The 26,936-nt window shown below is 34.6% G+C and overlaps 1 protein-coding gene across 1 annotated transcript; it reads right to left on the bottom strand.

The window, feature by feature from the left end:
* Window positions 1–1,772: 1,772 nt before the first annotated feature.
* Smp_169930 (hypothetical protein) lies at window positions 1,773–26,135 on the bottom strand (the record flags this gene model as incomplete). The annotated part of the gene is made up of 13 exons (XM_018798028.1): window positions 1,773–1,853; window positions 6,971–7,027; window positions 7,439–7,529; window positions 8,269–8,429; window positions 10,813–10,881; window positions 12,413–12,535; window positions 15,735–15,866; window positions 17,318–17,395; window positions 17,501–17,604; window positions 25,441–25,707; window positions 25,781–25,885; window positions 25,918–26,062; window positions 26,097–26,135. The coding sequence occupies 13 exons, from the start codon at window positions 26,133–26,135 to the stop codon at window positions 1,773–1,775; spliced, it is 1,452 nt and encodes a 483-aa protein (XP_018653011.1).
* Window positions 26,136–26,936: the final 801 nt, after the last annotated feature.

The raw sequence follows: 26,936 nt of genomic DNA, 5'->3' as shown, positions 1-26,936 counted from the left end.
AAGTGACTTGTGTGGCGCATATGTATTCGGTTCTCCTTTGAACCAACATTTATGTGTTCAAACAATAAAATAAATACTTCGGTACGGACTCTGGGTAGAATCAATAGTTCTCACAAAAGCAGGTGAGCACATAACTATATTATTAAGGTGAATAACTGAGCCTGGATCATTTGGTCTCATTTCACAGAAAACTGATTACAGCGTTATCTGGGCACACCTATCCGATATAAGCTAAGCACAAAACCTTTATGGGAAGCAAAACAAAAACACTTTGTGATTTAGTCAAACACTAGTCTGAGATGTGCAGTTTGAAGAAGCTGCTGCAGTTCACAAATTGTGGTTGTTTGAATTAGTTGTAAAGTTTCGCCGGATTATCTAAGTGAATTTGTTGTATTCCGTGATTTACCGAGTTGTATTTAATCTGAATTAGCGCTTAAACCGGTTCATTCTTTTAAATGATGGAGCACACTACTGCATGAAGGTAATAGATAACATTTGACCAATATATAGCAATAACTACTAATTTCTGAAAAGCTTTTACTGACCGACTCGTGAAAAATAAGTTCGTATTTTTTTATGCCTAACTATTGAAAATCATTGTGTTTGTTATCTTTGAGAAATACTTATACGTAAAAACTGTATATTTGTTTGTAAAACATTATGTAAATTCTGTATTTTTATCCGTAAAATCTTATTGTAGTATAAACGTAATTCAATAACAAACGACATCAGTAAACACATCTTCATTGACGGGATACGCTTATGGGTGTGTTTGCCATATCCATTTTTCTTCTTTTACTAGTTGTTGGTGATGCTCTATAATCTTGGCTGGGATTGAATAACTGACAACAATTCCAAAAATATTTAGCTTGTTAGGAATATAAAATAATTTGTACTACACATTTAAAATAAGAACGTGCATGATCCCAAGACATCTACTATGAAAATAAATATTGACACTAGATAACTTATTTGGTAAATACACACAATATTCTATAAAAAAATTCTCTCACAATGACACCCGTTATCTAATTAACCTCAAGTACTGATATAAAAGAAATGTTTAAGAATTACTTACATATAGTTTAAATCTAGGCTTAAATATGAATTAACGAGAAAAGTGTAGAATATAAAGCTTTTTTATTATTAATGAGGGATTCTTCCCATTATCACGTCTAAGTTTGCCACCTAATATTTCCTCAGTTTGACCAAAATGGAAAGTTGCCTTGGTTTCTGAAAAAGGGATATACTACACAATACTACTAGCTCTTACTGTATTTAAATGTTTCTAAGTATATGCGTTTGTAAAGCATAATGCTTCTATTATGTTACGCTATCATTCTTGGCACATTTCAGATTGTTAGAATCAACATTTTTATTTATAAAAGCTTTGTATATCCAAAATCATTACAGATAGTACGGAAAAGGAAAAGCGATATTGCTTCTTCCAGCCCTTCACCAAGAAATTGGTTTTATCTTTTTATAACTGTCTGATTCAATCATAAATTTAATCTGTCCAAAAAATCCTAATTACTAAATGATATTCATAGTTTAGTGGATGTAGAGTTTCAAAAGGTAATAACATGAAACAGTTGTCCACTAAGTATTCACAGCTGTGGAATTCGAGACTGCTTATGTCAAGAAAAGTCAACGTAAGAACGTTTAGTGAATTTGATTAGTATGAAAGATCTGTTTGGGTAACCTGAGCATTTTGAATTTACGAAATAAGAAGATCCGCTGTCATAGGCGACTCAATATACCTTGCTTTATAACTAGCTACGTTGACAGAATTTTAGACGTACCTCATCGTATTCCTTTTCTGATGTAGACTTTGATGCATCGTGAGCGCGTTTCTAAAAATAAATGACCGAATACATGAATAATGATTTTCATCATCAATGAACACTCTGATACTTGAAAAAAAAAGTAGGTGAATGGTTGCTAGAAAAGCTAAGGAGAAAATTTGCTCTGGTTTTTCGAAATAACCTTAGTCACTGCAGTATGAAAGTTCATTTACCAGTAAAACCACATGCTAAACATAACTTTCTTCAAAAACGTCCTGTACCTTAGTTGATCAAGAACTTTGTCGTTTCCGACAATCTGGTGTAATCCAACCAGTCAACTACTCTGCATGGGCCTCGCCTGTCTTAGGAAATAAGAAGGCCAACAAAACTATACTCATATGTATCGACTTTTCAACCGGTTTAAACGCTGCACTGGATGTATATCAGTATCCATTTTAACTCCTGAAGGCTTATTCGTTAAGCTTAGTGGTGGAATATGTTTCGCAAAAATAGACTTCTTATGTTTATCTGCAAGTTGAAGTAAATGATGATGATAGAGAGCTTCTAACCATAAACACTCACCGAAGCATATTTCAATATATCTCCGTGCCATTTTGCATCAATACCGCAAATAATGGATGCGATGTTAACGAGTATACGCGGAACAGCAGCTTATCCAGATGTTATTGTTATGGGTTCAACTGACAGCGAAGTTTCCGATCGACTGAGTCAAATTCTTAGCCGCGTGTTGGAGTATGGTTTTCAACTACCTGGAGGAAAGGATATCTTGTTCATGCATTCGATAAAATCCCTTTGTCTTGTCTTCAATAAGAACGGTAGTCGACCAGACCCAGCCAACATAGAAACCATTCAAAAGATCCCTGCACTGACTGATGTCCCTTCAATAAGATTCTTTCTGGCACTAGTTAATTATTATTAATTTCTCCTTGAAATGCGTCGAGTGAGAGGTTTCCTGGATAAATTACTTTCAGAAGACAAACTTTGGCGATGGTCAGCAGAATTTCAAGCGTCTTTCGAAAAATTCATATCCATGCTCAACTCGAAACTTCTCTTAGGAAACTTCAATCTCAGCTTGAGAATTGTTGCTGCATCTGATCCCTCTAGTCATGGAGTCGGGACACTGATGTCTTATGTGTTTCCAGATAAATCAGAGAAGGCGATTGCTCATGCTGCTAGATTACTCACATCAGCCGAGCAGAACTGTAGCCAGATGGAAAGGAAAGCCCCTTCAATAATTTTCGGTATTAAACGATTCCAGAAAATGCACTACGGCTGAGTTTGCTTTACTGACAGACCACAAATTTAAATTTTCGGTTTCAAGAAAGAAATACTTTTCTGTACGGCTAGCAGGTCAGAACACTGAGCGAAAATGCTTCTGAGCTATGACTTCATTCTCAAGTATCAGTCAACAAGTACTGTCGGTCGAGCCGACGCTCTCCCTCGACCGATTGAAGTTCAACACACTGGGACAGAGGACATGATCACTACCTCCATAACACTAGAACACGAAGTACGGAATGTAGTCGTAGATACCATTTGAAACACTTCTGTGTCCTCAGATGAATTCAGAGAAGAGACTCCTCGAGACTCAGTTCTACAAGAAATCAAAAAGTCCCACCTAGAAGATTAGCCCTTTGAGATAATCTCTAGAAAGCTTTGGCGATTTTATCAGCGCAGACAATCTCTCTCAATCATTGATGACTGCTTTCTGTTTGCTGAACCTGTCATAATCCCAAAGAAGCTGCAACCAGCAGTGCCTGAACAGTTGCACGCAGGACATCCTGGAATAAATCGGAGGAAGGCGCGAGCGCGAAGTTATGTGTAATGGCCACGTTTAGACACCCAACTGGAGCATCTATCCCATCCGTATATTAAATGCACATTAGCAAAAAAAACCGCGCTGCAGTCATGGCCAACACCACAGTCATTGTGGCAGCGTATACAATCGGACTTCCCTGGTTTACTTTACGGACAAACTTACGTTTCGATAGTTATTAAATACAGCAAGTGGTCAGAAATTTTTCTCATGAAACATTCAACTGCAAGCTGTACAGTCAGATAACTATGTCAACCAATCATTCTTTTCGGGTTTTCAAAAATAGTAGTTAGCTACCATGGAACACAGTTTACATCTATTATCTCCTCAGAGTTTTGTCGGCAAAACTAAATCAATCATATCCGAACACCTGCATTCCATCCCCAATCTAATGGCTAAATCGAACGCTTTTTTGGCACATTTGAAAATGCTCCACAAAAATCAAATGTAAGGACCACTAAAGAGATTTCAGAGAGGTCCCTGCTCATCTATCGTTTTACACAAAATCCTCGGAAAGTTAACGGGGTCTCTCCACCAGAACTTCACTAGGCAGGAAAATACGGACGCGTTTCGATACCCGCTCTTGGGCCTCAATGAAACAGATCTATGGAGAAGCAATCCACTCGATATCATGGCACAAAGATGATTGTTCAGCGTAGGGTCAAAAAGTACTTACTACGGAATATCGTAGCACACATCCTACATAGATAGCTAGTCAAATTTTGCTAAAGAAAGGAAATTTGGTTCAGTAAGTGCCAGTTGGCTAAGAATTTTGGGTGCGTCAAGCTTACCAGCTAAGAGCAACTTCGATCCCCAGCAACCGTGTCTTTTCAAATCAAGCCGCTAACACATCTCTTTTGAGCAGATTTGTAGGATCTGGTGTTAGGGCCCAACTGCAAACACGTGACTCATTTGTGCTTTAGATTTATCCACCTTTTAGGCAATAAAGAAGGAGTACCGGAAACTGGCCTGTCTGTTTCTGGGGTTTTGAGTTCAAAGGTGTCCAGCGGAACACCGAGAGGTATTTTATGTGGTTGACATTAATTGCACGGCCATTGTGATTTACTACCGCCCATTTACTAGAAATTATAGGGTGTGATTAAAAATTTTACGAATTGGTGAACTTGTTTTTGAAAATGTGTGCTCAAGTGGTAATAAACAAACATTTTGTCACCTGTGATAACTTTTTAATTGGCTGTAAAATGTGCATCTTTGTAATCTAATTAGTTCAAATCGGAATAGCATAAAGTGCTTGATTGGATGTGAGAATTCGCATTTTTACATTTGAATTTTATTTAGAATAAATAATTATGTCTGACTGTTCCATTCGAGTTTTGATAAAAATTTGAACTTCGAAAAAAAAGACACCAACTCCATTTCACTACCCTGATACACTCCTATCAGTGAATGCATGTAATGTCAACAGCAAACGTTTTGTAAGTGAGCAGCTTGACCAAATCATAATCTGAATTTTTTAATGTCATTTGTAAATGACATTTCAAACGCTACTTATTTAGAAAGTCTGGAATTATTTTTTCTAATCATCGGTTATCTTTGTTAAGCATATGTTAAACGGTATGTACATTTTCCGTCATATGTGAATATTATTCTTTCAATGTCAAGCCCGAAATAGCTAAACGTTACAAAAATAACTATTTTTGGTAAGCATTTGAAATATTGGTTGCATTAAGTGTAAATGAACAAGCCTGAGTCTGACGAAATAAATTTCTATCTCAATTATACTACTTAAGACGAATAAGGTCAACTGTGTAAATTAATATTTAGGTATACTGACTTTTAATTTCAATGTAATAAATAAAGCCCTACATTTATTTATCAAGCGTCAAAATGAGAATTATCAGGTGTTCTACGGATATTTTTCCAACATACAAATTTAAAATACGGCTTCCGATCTCTGTGAAAATGTGAATCTCTCACCGCATAATGGCAGAATGTAGCTCTTTCGTAAGTTCTGATGGTGCTCTTTAACGCTTCAAGTGATTGGAACGCTACGAGATACAATGTATTCAAAAATACCTTATCCGTTTCTGTGGCAACGTGAGAAACAACAGACCTTGTACTTTGTACGCTACTACCGTCCATAATGTGAAGAAAATGTGCTTCGTCGACAAGTACTGACATTTTATGCCAAATTTAAATTATAGCTAACTTAAAACTAGCCGTTTGATTGGACGAAACGGAATTTACAAAATTGGGAAATGGGATGAAAAAAATTTGTTAAAAAAATACAAAAATGGCCATGCGTTTAATGATATTCTAAAAAACGTGCACAAAATTTGTAGCGCTAATAATTTCGCTGTATCGGAAAGATATCTTAAGTGATTGACGATGACGGGTAACCGGATAAGAAAGAGGTTTAGTCATAATCATGGCACATCGACCGAATATTCTTGTAACCTGGTTGGCGTTACCGATTAAAACCATCACACAGCTTTGATCCTCGCATCACTGACTGAAACAACAAGCTGTTTAACACGTACTGCCAACGACAACAAAATGTCCTCAAATATGAAAAGCGTGGATGGCTGTCACCATCAAGTATAATCTGGATTTAGTAGACGTTAAAATTCCATTACTGACAGAGGTTGAATTTGGTTTAACATGGTAAACTGACAACTACATTAAAGAAACGTTTGCTCAGTAGATCTAGGTTTTGTTGTAGTTCATACTCACAATCCGACACATCTTCTTTTGGTGTGTAAATCTCCAATGTTCTTTAAGCTAGTCAGTTTATTCTGATTTTCTGAGTAGTAAAATTTACAGAAATAACTAGATCTTCAAACATAATAAATACTTACGTTTTCAAAATTACAATTGTAGTATTTAAACGATACGTTGTACTCTAAGACATACTGAAAACTGTTAATTATGCTATGCTAAATTCTTAATTTTAAAGTACACATAATCTAATAAAGTACTTTGCAACAATGTAAAACAATTGCTATTTAAGATTTTATTACGTATGAAGAAAGTGGCGAAACCTTAAATTACTTGTACAAATTCGCAGCTAAATTCTTGATTATTAAAATCCAGAGGTGTCAGTAGTTTTCTTTACAGCTTGTGCATATATTTTACCTGTCGAACACTTTCTGGCAAATTCAATTTCGTGATCTGTCGGTGAACTGAAGTAACATAAATATTTTCCTTTTACAATTGAACGCTCTCAGTTCATCACACAGTTTTTTTAAGTAGACACATTTCTAAAAGATCATACTAGTTGCTAGTTTTGTATTCATATACGTTTTAATTGTAGTAATATATTTCAGATATTAGAACTATTTTCAGTTGGTGTCTAAAAATTAAAATGGCATACTCAAAGCACACTCACCCCGGGTGTTCGTCGAATTGTAGTAGGTTTTTGAGCGGTTAACATTTGAGGAGAAACCTAAATTTGTGAAAATATTCCTTTTTTATTATTCAGAATTAAGTTTATATGATTTTAACGAAAACCAAATGACCGAATGGAAGTATTCGATAATTACTCGGATTTGTTTGATTTGAAGATGTGTTCCAGTAAAGATTGACATAGGCTAGACAACCACTGAAAATCACCGAACGCTGGTCACCCGTTTCATTCCAATCTGGAATTCCGGTTGCGTAGCTTTGAGAAATTCTAAATTAGATAAAAGTTATCTAGTACATCTTGATTAAATGATTGTAATGGAAGTTTTATATTAAGTATTAAAACACCCAAACAATACATATTGTTGTGTTATTTCATTTCAAAACACTATGTATTGTCTATCTTATTACAAAATTGACTCCCGAAATGTTCATTTATCCAAGTATTACTTACCATTGATGTTTTATCATGCAAACTATTGTGAGAGAAGAAACGTGGACACACAATATTTTCTAGATATTCTTTCTCAACAAGCTTTTCACCTCTGAAATAAAGCGAATAAATATTAATCAACTACGGTTATTATTACTGTTTAACTCAAGAACTGTTTTGACATATCCGTATTTGAAGCTTCTGTGTGGTTTACTTAGTAATCCAATTCCCTGACTACTTAATTTCACTAGGTTTTTATAATTTTGAACTGGTAGCTGCTGATATATAGTGATGATATTCTAGAAGGAAGAACAGGCCTCATGATTATGGTAATAAATAAAAATGTAATTCCAAAATTTCGTATTACAGCATACCATAGCCTTTTTTTTAGAAATCATACATTTTAAATGTCCCATCATATTAAAAGACTAATATATGAACGGAGAATATTCTTCTCAATAAATTCTCTTCAAATTCCTCAATTATATTGAAAATAATAATCCAAAAACTGGCCTGGTCTTAGACAAAATACATTGTCTAAAAGTATGACATGTGGAATAAAATATGTAATGTTAACTTGATTAAGCTTATACGTCAAATGAACTCGTGAGATCAATGATTAGAATAAATATAGGTCAGATAGGGTGAGAGAAATAATAATTTAATAACAAATCCGATCAAATTTTTAGTGGAAAAATTATACATTTACTTATCAGATTTTATGGATACTCCTAATATGTTACGTAGTTGATGAGCAATGTAGGGGATATTTTCAAGTGTCATCAAAACTCCGAAAAAATCTCAACCTTTGGTTTTTTTTATATGGGCTTATCTTTAAAAAAACATCTTACCTTCGTGGTCCTGCTCCTTTAATAACTTGCTCCTTGATTAAACGATTAAATAATCCACGAGCCACGGTATACTCTATTCCAAGACTTCTAGCTATGAAAGCGGGTGAGACTGAATCTTCGTTGAGACACAGTGCTAATACACGTCGAAAGAGGCAAGTAGCCTGGAAACATTTTAAAATTACTTACGGTTTTTGCTCAAACTTTACATATTTATGGAAATAAATCGGCACTTACCATTATCTTATCAATTTACTTAAGTTATTTGTAAGTGATTTTAGCACTTAAAAACCTGTGAAAAACTTTATTTCTAGTTATGTATCTCTTTATAAGTCTCAAACAAGATGTCAAACAAATCTACACAGAATTAAGCTCAGATATGTCTTGTTGTAAGAGATGAAAAATTGTACCGCTGGATACTGATACACTTTATAAAACGTTAAATAGAAGTCCACATTTCACCAGTAAAACTGAGCTTGTCATAAATGCAGTTTGTAATTTTGAAGTATTTTTTAGGTTTGCCAAAAAGAGGACAGTTTATTTAACTTCATCGAATTCCTTTCATATTCATAAACAAATGCTCATTAAAAGAAAAATTAATAAGTATCCTTTTTTCATCTACAATATAGTTGTAAAAGTTAGAATAACTTAATTTTTCTACATTACCCTAACCACTCACTACTAACTGACTGCTATCTTTAACTCTAATCAACACAATTAATTACTCAGTAACGTGTATTTACTTCAGAATAGAGAATACTAAATGTCCATTATTTTATAGCGTATACCTTACATCGTACCTAAAATATAAAACAAAACATTCAAACTATTTATTAGGATGTTAGATCTATTCACTTTTTAAAATTTTGTAGATAAATATAAGATTGCTCTCTAATAAAGTTAGCAAATTTAATCTATTCAAGATACTAATACTAAATCCCATTCATAGTTAAAATGGATTTTGGATTAAAAGTAAAGAATGTGTGATGTTTTTCTGCTTTCTCGTAAACGGTATGATTGAATCCATATTATAACCAATGAGAGTTAAGTTTAAAGTTCAGTGAATAATGAAATAAAGGTAAAAACAAATGTTTACAAATCAATTTCGTAAAACTTAGTCTGATCAATAATAAATTTTGTGGTTCTTATACCAACAAAATGTTCCTCATCCAATAGATTTTACTTGTCTAATTAATAGTTCGTTTAAATGCCTTTTAAAGGGGAACTCAATGGCTATAAACGAATGATAGGATTAATAAAATTTGCATCCAAAGTTTTCGAATTAGTGTTTTAGTTGATTACAGAAAAATATAGTTTTCTGGCTAAGGCTGTCAAATCTTCAGTTGACTGATTTTAACAGTCCCAATATTTCTTTTCAGAGGAAATTAGGATACCTATCGACATTTATTATTTAGCTTGAATATAGATTTACCTCAATCCACTCAAAATGACGTTCATAAATATGTCAATTGTTTCTTACTGAAATTTAAGAGAATAATCAATTCTTTGATATAATGCACGTTTTAATCTACTTTCACGTAGTTCTAATCCAGGAAATTTCACATTCTCTAACATTCATCTATGTGTTTCCCGAAGATAAATCAAATCTATATTGATCGAACTGGTATTTTTATAAAATGAAGACTAAATATTATTATAAATACTACATTTGAGTAATAACAAGATATCTGTGTTTAGACAGAGAATAGAGGATATTACAATCGATATATTAAAACTCATTTCAAATGGATATACAACACTGAATATTGCTCTATTAATCGAAAAATAAAAATATGAACTTTTATAGTCTTAGGTATATCTGTTGTGAGGATGAAAACTGATAAATTCTATTCACTTGCAAATCCAACTACCTATCCATTGTGTCACTGAGAAGCTTCAAAATAAGAGGTCTAAGTTAGTTAATGTTCTTTCTAAAATTTATCCCCAGCGTTTTTCAGGAAAGCTAGATCATTAGTTTGAGAATTTATGAAAGACCAGTATTTTTCTACAAAACATCCGATTTCAGTAAAACATTTTGGATATTGATGTCGATCATTTTAAAGTGTTACAATTATGCGATATATCATTTGAAACGTTCCAGGGAAATTAAATGAACAAACTTTTCAAATCGTTATCAAAGATGAATAAATACTTCTTAAGAACAAAAAACAAAATTTGTCACTTAATAAAGAGTCAGCTATATTGTAAGAATACGACTGCCGATAACGAAAGAGAATTTTTATTTGTCCTTATTTGATGATGGATTTTAATGCGATAAAATCCAATGATAAATTACACTCTTGTAACTGAATATTGGTGTTGTTAAGGAATTACTAAACTAATTCCCTTGTATAAAAGATTGGTATTAAATAAATAAACTTTTACACCTCAGTTGATTTTCTAATTATTATTGTTAGCTTTTGCAAGTAACAGGTTTAGTTTTTATAGATTTACTGTTAAATTAAATGATCATTCTAACCAAAGCTTTTTACTAGGCCACTTTGAAAATAACCAACTAAAAACACACTAATCAGTTTAACAAACTACCTTTCTAGCTTCAACACTCAAATTTTGAATAGTTTCATCTGTAGTTCCGCCAGTTCGAAGAAGTTCAGGCTAAATGATTCAACAAAAATAATTCCAAAGTTAAAATAACTTAAACTATACTATTTTTATCATATACATATGGAAAATAGAGATTTTAATTACACACGTTTAAAATCATAGAAATCACTAATATAAGGGATTTATGGGTGGTCGATTAATAATTTTTAAAGTCCTAAAATATATACCTTTGACGATTGTCAAATATTCTCCAATCGACAATGAACTAGTTTTATTTTACAGTGATTTCAAATACAAACAATTGGTAACTCATGCACATAAATTCAAGTATGAATAATTTTGAAACACTATGTTAAACTGTAAGTTAGATTTGTTTTAACTAATTCATGTATGATTTATTAATAATAAGGTTGTTAATGGTGTTTAGCTTAAGTTCGAAGTATATATAAACAACAAACATAAGATGATAAGTAAATATCAAGTAGTATGTTCTGTAATATATTTTTTATTTCAATAAACGTATTTCTGCACGATCATGTTCAGTGTAATAGAGGTATTTTTCAGTATGAGCAGAGAGTAAAATTATAGTCAGTGCATTAAAGTATGCACGAAATAAATGACCATACTGAAGTAAAAATCTCCTCGATTTTTTATCTTAGTTATACTTATATCTTTATTAGAGAGCATTTGAATTCAACAACAGGAAAATTCGAACCCTTTCTAATAAGGATATAAATATAATGCACGTTGAACAACTGAATGCCAACTGGACTCAGTAGCTCAGTGTATAACGCGTTTGCCTTTTGAAGCTAATGTACCGGGTTCGAGTCACTATTTGAATATCAGCGAGTCCTGGATAAAATAAAATGCACATACATAATTCCACTGCAAGCAAAACATTTTTCAGTATAATTGATTTTTGTAGAAATTGAAGAACATTTATTAGCTGCATTTTCGAAACATCTATTAATTTATTTCAAACATCACCATCTTCACAAACTTATAACTTTTTATAGCTTTCCTCTGCTAATAAAAAGCTCTTAGAATTTTACGTTACGCTATGTTTGTAAAATGTTTAACTTATCATTTATTTTACACCTGAATTTACAATTCCGGTACTAAATTTTCACACTGAAAGCTACATCTTAAAAATTGAATGCGGTGGTTTAACACTTTCAGATAATGTGGAGAAGAGACGGTTAGAATTCTTTTTCATAATTGGATATTTTAAACTGAACTGAATAAAAAATGAATATATATTAGTTAGATGAACATTCACGTAATGCTTTTATAGACATAAGGTTTCCTGAAGTAGACCTTGTACTCTGTACATTTTAGACATAAACTAGTTAGCCATAAAGGCTTTTTAAGTGCAGAAAAACTCAAAATTTGCTTCTTTTCACTCAAAAGAGTCAAGTGAGTTGTAATTCAAGACAAACTATATGGGCACGTTTATTTGTTCAAGCCTACCACTTTCTTACTGAGTGCAGACTGTGTCATAAAAATACTAATCGTATCAACAAACGTTTGCAAAACGAATAAAAATGGTTTCACTCATTTAAAAAGAATAAATAGGTATTACCTTCAATTTAGCGCAGATCTCACAAACATGTGATGTAGGAACGTCTCCTTCTTGCAGAATTCGAAAGCAAACAGCATGTTGCCATTTGTCACATCCATCACATAAAATCATCACACCATCGTCCTAAAGAAATCAAAACCTTTTTTGTTTATAGAACTTTCGTTTTAAAGTATTATAACAGAACAAAATATAACCAAATAAGTTATATACATGTATCTTGACCACTTAGGAAAACTGAAGTTATTGCCGTCCAATATTCATTTAGTAAATTACACAGTTAATCAAACAGCACTACAGTTAAGCACTAAAATTTCTCCTTAATGTACTGTAAGTAAAAAACTATGGTAACAATCCTAATCTACGGTAAACATGAAGTCGTTTTCAAGCTATTCGTCCTAATATTGACGAACATTCGTATAAATTAAATAATGTTTTAATTTTCACCATTTATTATGAACCCTTTACAATAAAATTTGCTTAAGTGTAAAATCACTTACTGTTTTACGATAAAACCTATTACTATACATTTCTAATTATTTCCATCAGTCAGGAAACTTCTATAATCAGTCACATTTCTATCTCATACAAATCGAATATACTAGTCAACTATTGCAGTGGTAAAATTATTCTGTGAGTCAAGTTACCATTTATCGGTTGACGTAATTATTAATCTTTAGAAATACCAAATCACAAAAATCAAAAAGCAATTGCACTTTGCTGCTATTTATAGAAATAAACTTCCATAAGAAAGCCTGATTCAACTGTTCACTCTTTGGGTTATCGAACTCAATGAAGTCCAATTCAGTATGAATTACAATATGTACTTATCTTATTGAGACCAAAACGATCTAAATCTATTTGTTTGTACTATTGAAACAAATCAAAAACAAAATGGCAATACCAAGCGTGCAAGTAGTAATCCAATGAATATGAACAGAACAATTCTCGATTCAAAAGAAACAATATTTTAGACTAAGTACGCTTTAGTTTCAAAATACCTAGATAGATTTGAAAAATGGTATTAATATATATCTTATTTACTAGCGTATATGCAAAATCTAAGCGAAACCAATCTTTTAGCTTCATAATCCACCTGCTTGAAAAGTAGAGGTAACAAAAATAATGACTATTTTGGGACTCAAGTGTCTTCTCAAATTTCGTATGGTTTTAAAATTCTCTTTGAAATGTGACAATCTTATGAACTTTATATGATAAAAAAGAAATATTCAATGAGTAACATAACTTTAAAAATTTCATAATAAAAAGAAGTTACATAGATGCTTTTTAACCTAAACAGAAGTTTCTACTACGTAAAAGGGGAAAAGGATTCACCAAAATTAAATGAAGTCATAATGTTGACGAGTTCATTTTAGAATTTTCTCTCAAACAACCAATACCGATCCCTAGAACTTTTTCTTTGATTGATGTAAATAAAAGCACTGTAGAAATAGTTTTTAATCTGATAGATTAGCGGTATGAAAAAATTTCATTCAATTTTTGTGCATTTCTAGGTTTTGAACAATTGTTATATTTAGTGGAACAACTCTCATTATTTTCGTTTTCAGTTAATTTTTGTATAAAATTAAATCCACAAACCTGTATTTTATGTGAATTTGCAGAATGTTTCAGCATGCACTTCGAAATGTTACAACACAGTGCCGTCAATTATTGTTTCTAATGGCAACTTAATCTGAATAAATTACTTGAAAAAAATTGGTAGTAGATTACTTAAATTATTATTTTTATGCTAAACTGATCAGTTTTTGAACTAGAAGACTGTACATGATGCAACCCAAGCTATAAAATTGCGAATAAGTTTTGATCAGTATTATTCATCAATTGTACATTTAGTAATACGGTGAAAATTTATTTACAACTTAAGTAGTTGTTTCCTCAGTAATATGAAGAAAAGTCAGACACAATGCTTATTTCAAATAATCGAAGTTTATCACATCACAAGAGATAGCCAAGTAATATTTCAACCTCTCGCTTAAATAAAACCAATTTTGGTCAGAAAAAACACCTAGTTATTACGCGTAACCAGTTAGAGTGACGGTTATACCTTTAAGTATATGTAGATCACCTGAAGTTTTTTGTATGACACTTAGACTACTGAAACAAAATATACGAGGGAAGAAATGTAACTTGGATTCTATTAAAGCAAAGTTAGTGGATACACACTTCGAAGTGTTCAGAAATATTACTACTGACAAATTAGCAATATAAAAGTATGAACGTAAAATAATATGATCCTCCTAGATATTCGTCAATTCAGCCATATACAACTTAAAACCTGAAATAAATATAAATCAGTCCAAATTACTACGATTTGCATTAATATAGGAGAAATGATTGGATCATTAAGGTTAGTAGTGGAAAAAATAAAGAAATTTGGTTTGAAAATAGTGAGTGAAATCTAGAGATGAGAAATATAAACTGCTATCACAATCCAATGCTTAGTGGAAGATAAAAACTGAATTCAACTGAACCCCTAAAAATAAATTATAGTCGTGTCGCTTAAGTCTTTTAGCCATAGAATCCGGTGGTCTTGCAGACTCCAATCAGAGATAAGTTAAGAAGACTGAATTGTGCTAACTTTTTTCTTAACATTTCGTTTGAGGTCGTTAAAAGATGCCAATGTTACTTTTATGGTTCGATGGATATGGTAAGCTGGCACGTGATGGACACCTTTTACTGTCACTCTGTGTCAATCTTATTCTTTCATAAATACATAACTGACACATTGATCTTCTAACCGACCTCTCTAGGGATTTCCTGTTGCAATTTTTCTGTGTCCTGCAATTCACAGACGATGTGTAATCGCTCAAAAGCATGATCAGGGTCCAGATATGTGCTCCAGATATAATGGCACCTATTTACCAAATAATTGCGGTTTCAGACGTAGTTTTAGAAAGAGTAACAACAATTTGTGGACTTGAGTAGATCACAGTAAGGATAATTGAAGAGAAAAATAAAACCAGAGAAGAACGGGTCAACAATATAAATAATAAAGATATCATGAAACGATGAAATGAGTTTCATAGTGACAAATGTTTTTGGAAACAAGAGGTCAATTAACACTTCTCGGTTGTTAAAACTCTAATTAGATTTGGAATGATAAATATTTTGTTATTCATAAAAACAAAATTGGGTATAAGTAATCACGTACTGACTTTCTGGATTTATACAAGAATAGTGACGTTGGTCGATAACTGTGTTTACGTTAAAATTCCATCGGAGTGGATAAAACGTCTTTGGTGTGTTACTTCAGCCAGAAGTTTGTTGTAATTTTTGACTTTTAGTTCCATTATTGTTCACTTACCTTATTTACACCACATGGGCAGCGAGCTTCGTAACTTTCCGATTCATTTTCATCAGATACAAGTGTTTGTTGTTGAAAGGATAAACTGAGATCATCGTTTTCATTCACTTTACTTGCGTTCAGTGAACCTAACTGTCAAAACAAGGGAAATATATACTAAGATACAGTTTATTTGTACAGTGTATTTTTCTTCAGAAGTTGGTAGACTGTTTTAAGCAACATTTCGAGGTTTTTTCGCATTTCATAAAAAACACAACCGTCCCAGTCCTTATTCTTTGAATAGATTAACAACTTTGAATTTAGTTGTTCTTAAAAATTTCTTTACAAAATAAATAAATTAATATATTTGTAATATCCCGATGAGTAGAAAAACTAAATTTTCTGATTTTATTTATTCTATAAGGAAGTGGCTTTCACTGAGTCACAAAACATCAGAAAATTTAATTTTTCTACTCATTTGGATATTACAAATACATTAATTTTTTATAACAATCTACCCAATGCTCAGTTTATTCGAAATTATCGAGTCAAACCTTGGTAATCATACCTACAAATTCTTTACAAAACGTTTGATAACTTGTATCGTCAGTTTAATGCCACTCGACCAATTCAAAAATAGGATTCTTTTGATGTCCTTTCCTGGTTACTTTTAGACCAATGAACTCGATTCACACCTTTTTATTACTTTAAAATGACAACTATTCTAGCCAGTATGAGGTGAAACCAACAAATTCCATACATTTGGCTGAACAATATAAAAATTAAGGCCCAGTTTGTACAGTTTACCTGTAAATGGGCATGAATCAGAAGTAGCATTAAAATCAAACGTCAATGATTTGAGTTCTTGCAGATTAAAATATCCGCACGGTATACACTAGTTTACCAATTTTTAAATGATATATACGTCGACACAATTTGTTACTAACTTTTCAGGTAATTATTTTAAAATCTGGTCATACACTTGTGCTGTTAATTTGTTTGCATTTGTTTATCTACAAGCTATCATAATTTTCATTGTTTTTTTTCAAAGTCTTTATTTTGAACCAATGAGTTTTATCAAATTATATTTCTATTCCAATAATTTCTATTTAATCATTCAAAGGATCCAAGTTATTGTCATAGATTTTAAAACTGAACAGTTCATTTAAACGTGTAAAATGTACACATCATTTGAAGTAGAATATATAAGTTTGTGTAGGAATAACTGATTGAGTCTACTGTATCATGTTATCGCTCTATTATCTACTTATATTAAGTATGATATCATCTGACAACTGCACAGTAAACTATGTAGTTCATTAGATTTTCCGATTATCTTGAATTAAATAAACTGATTATGGTCTACATAAATAAACAGCTGTGATTCAAAACTTCAGTGGTAACAATAAATTTCTAAATTATTTTAACAGCTAAATGCCAACAAAATACTCTTAGTAGTTAGTTCCTAACCAAGATTCTTCAAATTACAAACTAAATTTGAACGTATATAACAAAAGAAACTTAAATTTTGTTATGAATAAGACAAAGTTCCATTGGCTTGCTTAACTCATAATACGAATACTGAGTAAAATTCTAAAGCTAACCGAAAGTTCATGGATGCTCTCATCTTCTTGTGTTGATTTAGTAGATTTCACAGATCCGGATAATAGTCGTCGGCTAGTCTGTATATGCATTTTGATGCTACGACAACTTCTCTTTATAAAATAACACGTACCTGTGATGAGCCTGGTAAGGTAATATTAGTTCAGTAAAATATGCTAACATACAGTTTTCACATTACCGAGCCGAATATTAATGTTATCTTCTTCAAAGTTGAAACTGACATTATCTGCACGCTTGAATCCAGGAGGAACGTAACTCTCGGGTGTAACTAAAATTAAAGCGTAGATTGCATGTGTATTATTAATTAATTTTATGGTTCAAGTATTTACTTTGCTCACTGTTTACTTATTTATTACTTTACAAACAGATAAACATGTCGTTTAGAACTAGAAATTTAAACTTACTAAAATACATCGCTCAACCAAGTGAATTTAGATCCACAATCAAAACTCATCTTATGAATGCTTACTGCTTTCGTACAATGAGAATCTGATTCTATTTTCGAAAGTTTTACAAAACTATTTGAAATTCTTTTCTTCATCTTTCATTGACTACTTGTAACCAGGTAAATAGTTTAGGAAGATTTTTCGAACAAAAATGACGGTTAATGTTTTTTATGATTAAAGTCAGTTTTGGCAATTGGCCACTCTTATTTTCATGTAATTAAGATTTTAGGTTTAATTTTTTTACTTCAACTTACAATCAGTTTTTTTTAAAAATTGTCTACTTTTTTACTAATCACTGGTTACATCATAACAGCTTTACAAACAATGGCCTAAGGTTACGTGGTGTTTCACTGTGCACACACAAACATGTAACATTTAGTTCATTTGCCTGCAGAAGAAAACTAAACAGAGATATTAGTTGCTTTAAAATGAATTTTAATCATTAACTCCAACAGACAAATGTTTTGGTTGAATTGATAAAATGGATTTAGATAAATATATAACCACTAGAGGGTGACTTTAATAAGTCAAAAATGATATGAAATAAGCAAATACACCGTTTTCAGTTTCATTTTCAAAAAATTGTGCTCAACCTCATCAGGATAGGGTTAGTCTCATAAGCTCTTTTATTCATGAAGACGTATCTATATAAGCTAAAGATTTATTTCATCTCATCAACCATATCTAAGGAAATACTAATAGCCTTTTGGAATATAATACTTAAATTCATCAACAAGTGTACTAAAGCTCATAAACAAAGCCTATACAAATCAAAAACCAAATATTGGAGTAGTAGAATCTAGAAATAATTCATTGTTGCGTGAAACTCAAGCTCCATAGAAATATGGTTAATAATATTTGCAAACTTGAGTCTTTTGCTGGAGCTGTTACCTTACTTCGAATAGGGTAATGCAAATGGAGGCGCACAGCTTGATATATGTGCTACCGAATAACTTACTGCATCATATCTCGTTCCCTCTTTTCGTGATTTGTGAAATGTAAGTGATGGAATTTAGTAATTGACACTAAGTACTTAAATATACCTGAATCTTGGAAACGTTTTTTTCAAGACGGTTTTTTGTCAGAAAGGTAAAAAACCTGATCATTGCTTTTTAATGGTCTGGTCCCTTTTCATTCCATCAAATATATCGTGATCATCAAAAGGCTTTATTTTTTTGGTATCCTACATGCAAAATACTATCAGTCTTTACACTAATAGTATAACAGCCATCTCCTTTAAAAGAAATTCACTCCTGTCATTGTTGCTGCCGATATCACATGCACTGACAGCATGAATTTTTCTAAAACTAATCAGTACATAACTTTTGAACACATCGTTTCAAAATAAATAGAAAACAATGGGTTAAATAAGAAATATACTCATTAAGATAATAGTCTAAATTTTAGATATTTTACTCACATTATTAAGCATAAATGTAAAAATCAAATCCAATCAACACGTTCTTAAAGCACATTAGTGAAATGATTACGCCTCGTGCTACCAACTCAGTTTTAAACCAATTTGACACTACATATGTCGTTATGCCATGACTGCACCCACAACCGCCTTTGAAACTGCACAGCACAGATGTAAAGATAATAAATGCTTTTGTGTGTTGCAGGCATGTAGCGTGATATTCCGGTCATAATGTGACATAAGCAGTAAGAAATTTCTAAGAAAAGTGCGAGTAGTATGATATAATATTCACAAGTCTTTCCTCAGATTTTCGATTAAATATTCATTGCTACAACTGAAGATGAACCAAGAACAACTCCTTTCAAAACATTTTGTTCCCACTTTTGCTTTTGCATTGACTTCAGCGGATTATCGTGTGCACATTTGTTAGAAAATTATTACGTTTTCAGTGATATGATGGAAACAACTACTGTGAATTAGCAAAAGCTGATGAGGATATCTTCACATCTATTTAGCATTTATTTGTTTCTCAAACCAAGGATTTCAAGACGTAATTCACAAAGCCCAATTAATTTGTCATCTTTTTACTCATTAGTTTTAATCAGTGTATTTATTTTGATAGTGTAGCTGTAAATAATTCCCCAAAATCAATAGCTCATTAAGTGTTCGACATTGGATGCTGACCACGTTGTTTAAGTGGACTTGTTTAGCTGAAGGCTTTCGGTCATGCATCCGCACCAGATCACGTTGCAACACGGCGTGGGACACAGCTCCTACGTTCATTAGCCAGCTTATAGTAAAGGTTCCTCGATATATTGGTAACGTATCAAATATATCTTTCCTACCTCTCCTCGTCTGACTTCTGGTTTCTATTCGACTGGGAACGAACGATTATAGAAGATACTACTGGTTGCTAGTTGCAAAACTAGAATATCCGTGGTATCCTCAGTGGTGAGACCGACGTGATCTGGTACACCAAGCCAATATACTGTGAGCCTGTTCCATTTTGGAATATTATTATTCATTGTTATTCTTTATTTGAATTTTATATATTGTGATATACTGTTTTTTCGCGAGAATTTTTTTCCCGGATATATTTTAATTAGACATTTTTCGTTATCTATATTACTATGACGGAACACTCACCTAAGGTTTTTAAGTTAAAGTGTATTCCCCCTATTTCGATTCAGTTAGCGCCATTTTGGCCCGACAATATCGAGTCCTGGTTCTGCTACGCAGAAGCTGATTTTTGCATGCACGGAATCACGGACTCGCGCACACGATTCCTCGCGGTAGTTAAGGCGTTACCGCGCGAGTTTAACAGGTACGTAACACCTAGTATGTTTACTAGTGATGTTCCCGAACCTTACGAAAATCTCAAATGTTCGATTCTAAAACGTGGAGACCTAACTGACCGACAACGGTTAGACCAACTCTTCCATAACATCGACTTGCAACAGGGTTCTGCGACAGACATGTTGCTAAGAATGAGAGAGGTTATCGGCCAACGAACTTTCGATGATGGCCTATTCAGACAATTTTTCTTGTCTAAACTTCCTCATCAGGTGCAGGCAGTGCTTGTTTCATTTCAAAACAACGCCATAGATGACCTAGCGGCATCTGCCGACCGAATCTAAGAAATCACTGAATCTTCTAAGGCCGAGGTTTTTTCCGTCAAGGAAAAACCCCAATCGACCCCGACTGACATAGCCGAACTATGTCACACGCTTACACGATATCTTATAATTCGTAATGACCGTAGTCGGTCAAAAACCCCGCGTAGAAGTGTCTCACGTAGACGATCAGCCTCTCGACCACGAGAGACAGATAATCCCGACTGGTGCTGGTATCATAACCAGTACGGTAAGTCTTCCAGAAATTGCAGGAAACCCTGCAATTATCCGACTTCAAAATCGACTGACACGAATAAGATTTCGGGAAACTTCCCAGCCGGCACGCATTAACGGCAACCGTAGCCGGCGAACACAGCCGCCTCTTATATGTCACGGATGTGACTACGAAAGTTCGCTACCTCGTCGACACTGGCGCAGAAGTTAGCGTTCTTCCAGCAAATCCCGACGACAGACTTCACGAGTCTGTTCTAAGTTTACAGGCGGCAAACGGAAAGCCGATCGCTACTTACGGTAAATGGTACGTCTACCTTAACGTGGGTTTACGCAAACCCATCCACATGATCTTCGTTGTTGCAGATGTCTCTATGCCAATCATTGGCATAGACCTGTTACAATACCACAATCTACTCATCGACACACGCTCACGAAGGTTAATAGATGGAAACACTAAGTTATCTGTTTGTGTAACTCCTTGTTCTGGTTGCAGGTTATCCCTAGTCACGATTAAGCACACCATAGACCCCTTGTACCAATCAGTACTCGACAAATACCCCAGGATATACCAATCACAATCGAAATTGCCTTGTGTAACCAGCAATGTTACACATCACATCTCGACTACAGGACCACCTGTATTCTCGAAAGCCCGTCGACTCGCTCCCGAAAAACTTAGGTTAGCTAAAAACAATTCGACCATATGATAGACTTAGGGATAATTCGACCGTCGAATAGCCCATGGTCATCTCCATTGCACATGGTCCCTAAAAAGGACAGCAATGATTGGCGGCCAACTGGTGATTATCGGCGTCTGAATGCAAAAACCATTCCCGATCGTTACCCGTTGCCTCATATTCACGATTTGACAGCTACTTCGAAAGGTACAACTGTCTTTTCAAAAATCGACTTAGTTAAGGCTTATAACCAAATACCGATGGCACCTGACGACATTCCTAAGACCGCCATCATCACTCCTTTCGGTCTTTACGAATTCTTGCGAATGCCTTTTGGCTTAAGAAACGCGGCTCAAACCTTCCAAAGGTTTATAGACGACGTCTTCCGAGGTCTCAACTTCGTACATGCGTATGTTGATGACTGTCTCATAGCAAGTCCGGACAGAGAATCACATCTCAAGCATCTGGACATTGTTTTCGATCGACTCCAAAGGCATGGCATTACTGTAAACATTTAGAAATGCCAAATCGGAACCAACTCCTTAGACTTCTTAGGACACACTATTGATGCCCAAGGCATCCGACCCCTTAGAAGCAAGGTGGCGGCCATTCTGGATTACCCAGAACCGACCACGATCAAGCAGTTACGAACTTTTAACGGACTTGTAAGTTTCTATAGACGGTTCATACCCAAATGCGCATCCCTTATGAAACCGTTAACCGATCAGCTTCGTGGAAATGCAAAATCAATTAGTTTAGACGACACAGCCCGTAAAGCATTCTCCACAGTTAAGGAACACATCGCTAAAGCAACCCTGCTTGCTCATCAGGACACTCAAACGCCCATTAGTATCGCAGTAGACGCATCCGACTCAGCAATCGGAGGAGTCTTACAACAATGGGTTAACAACTCGTGGCAACCTTTAGGATTTTTCTCCAGACGGTTGTTAGACGCGGAATCTAGGTACAGCACGATCGGTAGGGAACTCCTAGCTATGTATTGTGCTGTATGGCATTTCCAACATTCCATCGAAGGAAGAGAATTCACGCTTTTTACCGATCACAAACCTCTTACCTTCTCCTTAAGTTCATCTTCAGACAAGTACTCACCGCGAGAGTCTCGACAACTCGACTACATTTCGCAGTTTACTTCAGACATACAACACATTTCTGGAGCAAACAATGTAGTCGCAGACGCCTTGTCTCGAATAAGTTCCTTGAACAGTTTCCAAGGAATCGACCTTCTTAAACTCGCTCAGCTTCAAAAAGAAGACATTGATCTTCAGCATGAGTTATCCTCGACAACTCTTAAACTAAGTATTAAGCAGATGGGAACAGGTAAGGAAACCTTACTTTGCGACACATCTACAGGTAGGGATCGTCCAATAGTACCAAAACATTATCGACGCAACGTCTTCAATACGTTGCACAATCTTTCTCATCCAAGTGCTCGTGCAACAGTCAAACTTATAGCCGAACGCTTTTGCTAGCCTGGCATGAATAAAGACGTGAGGGAGTGGGCACGCTCCTGTGTAAGCTGTCAGAAATCTAAAGTCATAAGACACAACAAATGTCCCTTAGGCTCTTTCAAAACCCCTGACGCTCGTTTCGACCACGTCCATCTAGATTTGGTAGGACCCTTACCCGACTCGAACGGATACTCACATCTCCTAACATGCGTAGACCGTCTTACTCGATGGCCAGAAGCAGTACCGATTAAGGACATTACTGCTGAAACCGTGGCCCGCGCTTTCGTCGAACGATGGGTAGCAAATTTCGGCTGCCCTTCCACGATCACTACAGACCGCGGACGCCAGTTCGAATCTGGACTTTTCCGTTGTCTGACCACACTATTAGGAATCACGCGCTTCCGAACGACTGCCTACCACCCACAAGCAAACGGGTTGGTAGAACGTTTTCATCGACAACTAAAAGCTTCATTATCAGCTTCAAACGTTTCACAGTGGACAGACGCTCTTCCACTCATCTTGCTAGGTATCCGCAATGCAGTGAAAGCTGACATTGGATACACGGCATCTCAACTCGTTTACGGAACGACACTCCGACTCCCAGGAGAATTCGTGGATCCTTCAGCTTCTTCATTGAACATGGATCTAAACTCTTACATGAGTAGGCTTTCAAACGCTATGCGTTCAGTTAAACCTGCTCACACTCGACCTCAATCAACTGATGTTTTCGTTCAACCCGAATTACGACATAGTACGCACGTCTTCGTTCGTCGAGACTCACATCGACGACCCCTCGAATCAGCTTACAAAGGACCCTTCAAAGTTCTTCAACGCGAACCTAAGTACTATGTAGTCGATAAGAACGGTACGAACGATAGCATCAGTATCGATCGACTCAAAGCAGCGTACTTAGAAGGAAACCCTAGCTACGTCGAATTTCCTTCGGTACAAGCAAACGACACGGCTCCTACACTCGTAGTACCCTACACGACAGCCGACACACAACTTGATACTTCGTCAACGTCGATAGATAAACCTAAAACAACGCGTTCTGGAAGACGAGTAAGATTTCCAGAACATCTTAACGAATATTGCACGTAGGACATAAGCTTTATCTTGAATTACCTTTTCATAGTTTATTATTTAAAATTTTTTTTAATATGCTCATTTTGTTTATTTATATAAAAAACAAAACAAAAAAACAAAACATTTTTTTGAGGGTATATATATTTTTTTTACACATAAAAAAAAACCATTTTTTTCCGATCGCTTTTACGCTGTTTGTAAGTGTATTGGTTTACTTTTTTTTTCCGCTCATCTTGTGTCCTTACGCAAGTACGAGTGTATTTTCGACATGCACTCACACGTTTTATTTTTCCTCTTTTCCAGGACGGCTGGAAAAGAACGACGAAGTTTCGCAAGGAACCGAAATTTACATTGTACTTTATTTCTTTATTGCTACGTTGTACATTTTGGTCCTTTAGTTTAAGGAAAGACGACCAGACGCTGCTAAACGAAGCAAGCTATCAGAAGAGTGTTTATCAACGACAAACTCGTTGGGTTTAAACTTCTGGCTGGTCACGTCTTAGGGGCATCACTACCTCACTAGGGGGGGAGTGATCTGTAGCTGTAAATAATTCCCCAAAATCAATAGCTCATTAAGTGTTCGACATTGGATGCTGACCACGTTGTTTAAGTGGACTTGTTTAGCTGAAGGCTTTCGGTCATGCATCCGCACCAGATCACGTTGCAACACGGCGTGGGACACAGCTCCTACGTTCATTAGCCAGCTTATAGTAAAGGTTCCTCGATATATTGGTAACGTATCAAATATATCTTTCCTACCTCTCCTCGTCTGACTTCTGGTTTCTATTCGACTGGGAACGAACGATTATAGAAGATACTACTGGTTGCTAGTTGCAAAACTAGAATATCCGTGGTATCCTCAATAGAAAATAAAAATAGACTTTTAGTTTTTTTTATGTACTTAAGGTTGAAACTTTCAGTAGAAATTCTGTTCTAGAATACGTCATTTCATTATTGGACCAGGTTTATTAACGTCTGTGAAGCCAAAAACGGTATTCTTTCATCATTTTCAATTTGCGACTTTCAGACTAGTGAGTTTAAAGACCCACTCAGAGTTTTAAAAATGAGTAAGTCTTGGCAGTGATTTAAAATAAAAGATGTCAGCAAGATTTGAAATATTCACCTTGATAGCCTACGAAATTTACTTAATAGACCTGATTACCTTCGTCGTAATACTGCAGCTTCATCGTTATCATTAGTTCTGATGGTAATTTAGATAGTCTTTCTCCAGCAGTTTGAATATTTTTGAGTAGACTCAAAGTAGCTTTCCGAGCTTCAATTTCAGAGAAGTCTGAGATCTCGCATAAAGTGCTGGATTCTCTCTTGTTTTCAGTTTTCAAATCAAGTGACAGCTTCTCTTGACCATAAGAAAGTCTGAAACAATACGATTCAATGATGTTATATTCACAAAATTCGCTGGGATGTAAATCTTTGTCGGCAGAATAAAGCGCAATGGTCGCTGATTTAAGCTATACAAACTCTTATTGTAGTGTTGAAAAGACCTACAAAATGACGGTCAATAGCATCGAAACAACCCTTAAGCCAATAAACTATTTTAGAAGAAGCAGGTAACATAGAGCTTTCCTTCAAAATCTTTAGCTCGATCCCTGAAATTTTGTACGTTAATATTGTTTTTTACCTTCTAGTTGTTTGTCATGGAAGGCGGATTCAGGAAAAATATCCCTGAAATACAAAACATAAGATACTGCAACAGCAAACAGCTTTTTTATAAAAACTAGGGACTGGATTTCGACTCCTAGCTCGTTAGGAAACATTTTTGACCACTGTCAAAGAGATTAAAATAAAGCCGATGTTTACATTTCCAATATTCTGTTTAACTGCTACAGCTGTCGCCATTATACTGCCAGCGATAAAACGTTATCTCATACGAAAACGCAGCACCAGGGGATATTTAAAACAAACCTTCATAGACAATTCATAACAATAGTAGTTGGGTGAATTTTTTGACTGTTTCGAAAACTGTGTCTTTGTGATCGTAGTCTCTTCATAAGGGTGTTCACATATAGACTTTTTTTCATTTAGATTTATGGTAACGTCTGGCCTTCAGCCATACGATGTACAAAAGGAAAACCCTAGGCTAGCTTTTACGTTTGATGGTTTTCAATCTTTTGACAGTGAACCTTTGAGTCTAAAGTTAGGCCGTAGCTAAGAAGCCAGCCATCCTACCATACTTTAATTGGCTGTGGGATCATTTCGAGTAAAGAAACTTGAAAATAGCATTATACAACTCTTCTCCATCCATTAGTTACATGCGGTATGATGCGTCTCAGAAAACCCTTTGAATCCGTCTCCTGTTCTTAACCCATATCCATTACATTTTTGACATGGTTTTACTTTGTCGAACTCTTTTACAAGTTCGTACATTTATAATTCCATAACATCTTGCCACATTCCTAAGTTTCTATGAAATATTACTGATCCGCTCCTCGTTTTTCAACGTGACATTGTAGCCCCATAGTGCCTAGGCCCGGCCTTGATACACGAAAGCCAAATTTCACAAGCACTGAGTAACTGGCAACTATTCATGGTTCTTTCCAGTCATAAAAAAGGGCTACTACAAAAAACGCACTGGTAAGTTGAGCCTGATATGTGTGGCAAAGATATTTCTGAATCGAGCAAAACACTTAAGAATGATGA

Source organism: Schistosoma mansoni, chromosome 6, assembly GCF_000237925.1.
Source record: "Schistosoma mansoni strain Puerto Rico chromosome 6, complete genome".
In the NCBI taxonomy this organism is placed as follows: domain Eukaryota; kingdom Metazoa; phylum Platyhelminthes; class Trematoda; order Strigeidida; family Schistosomatidae; genus Schistosoma; species Schistosoma mansoni.
Note: the sequence above shows the minus strand (reverse complement) of the source record. Positions and strands in the feature narration are given on the sequence as shown.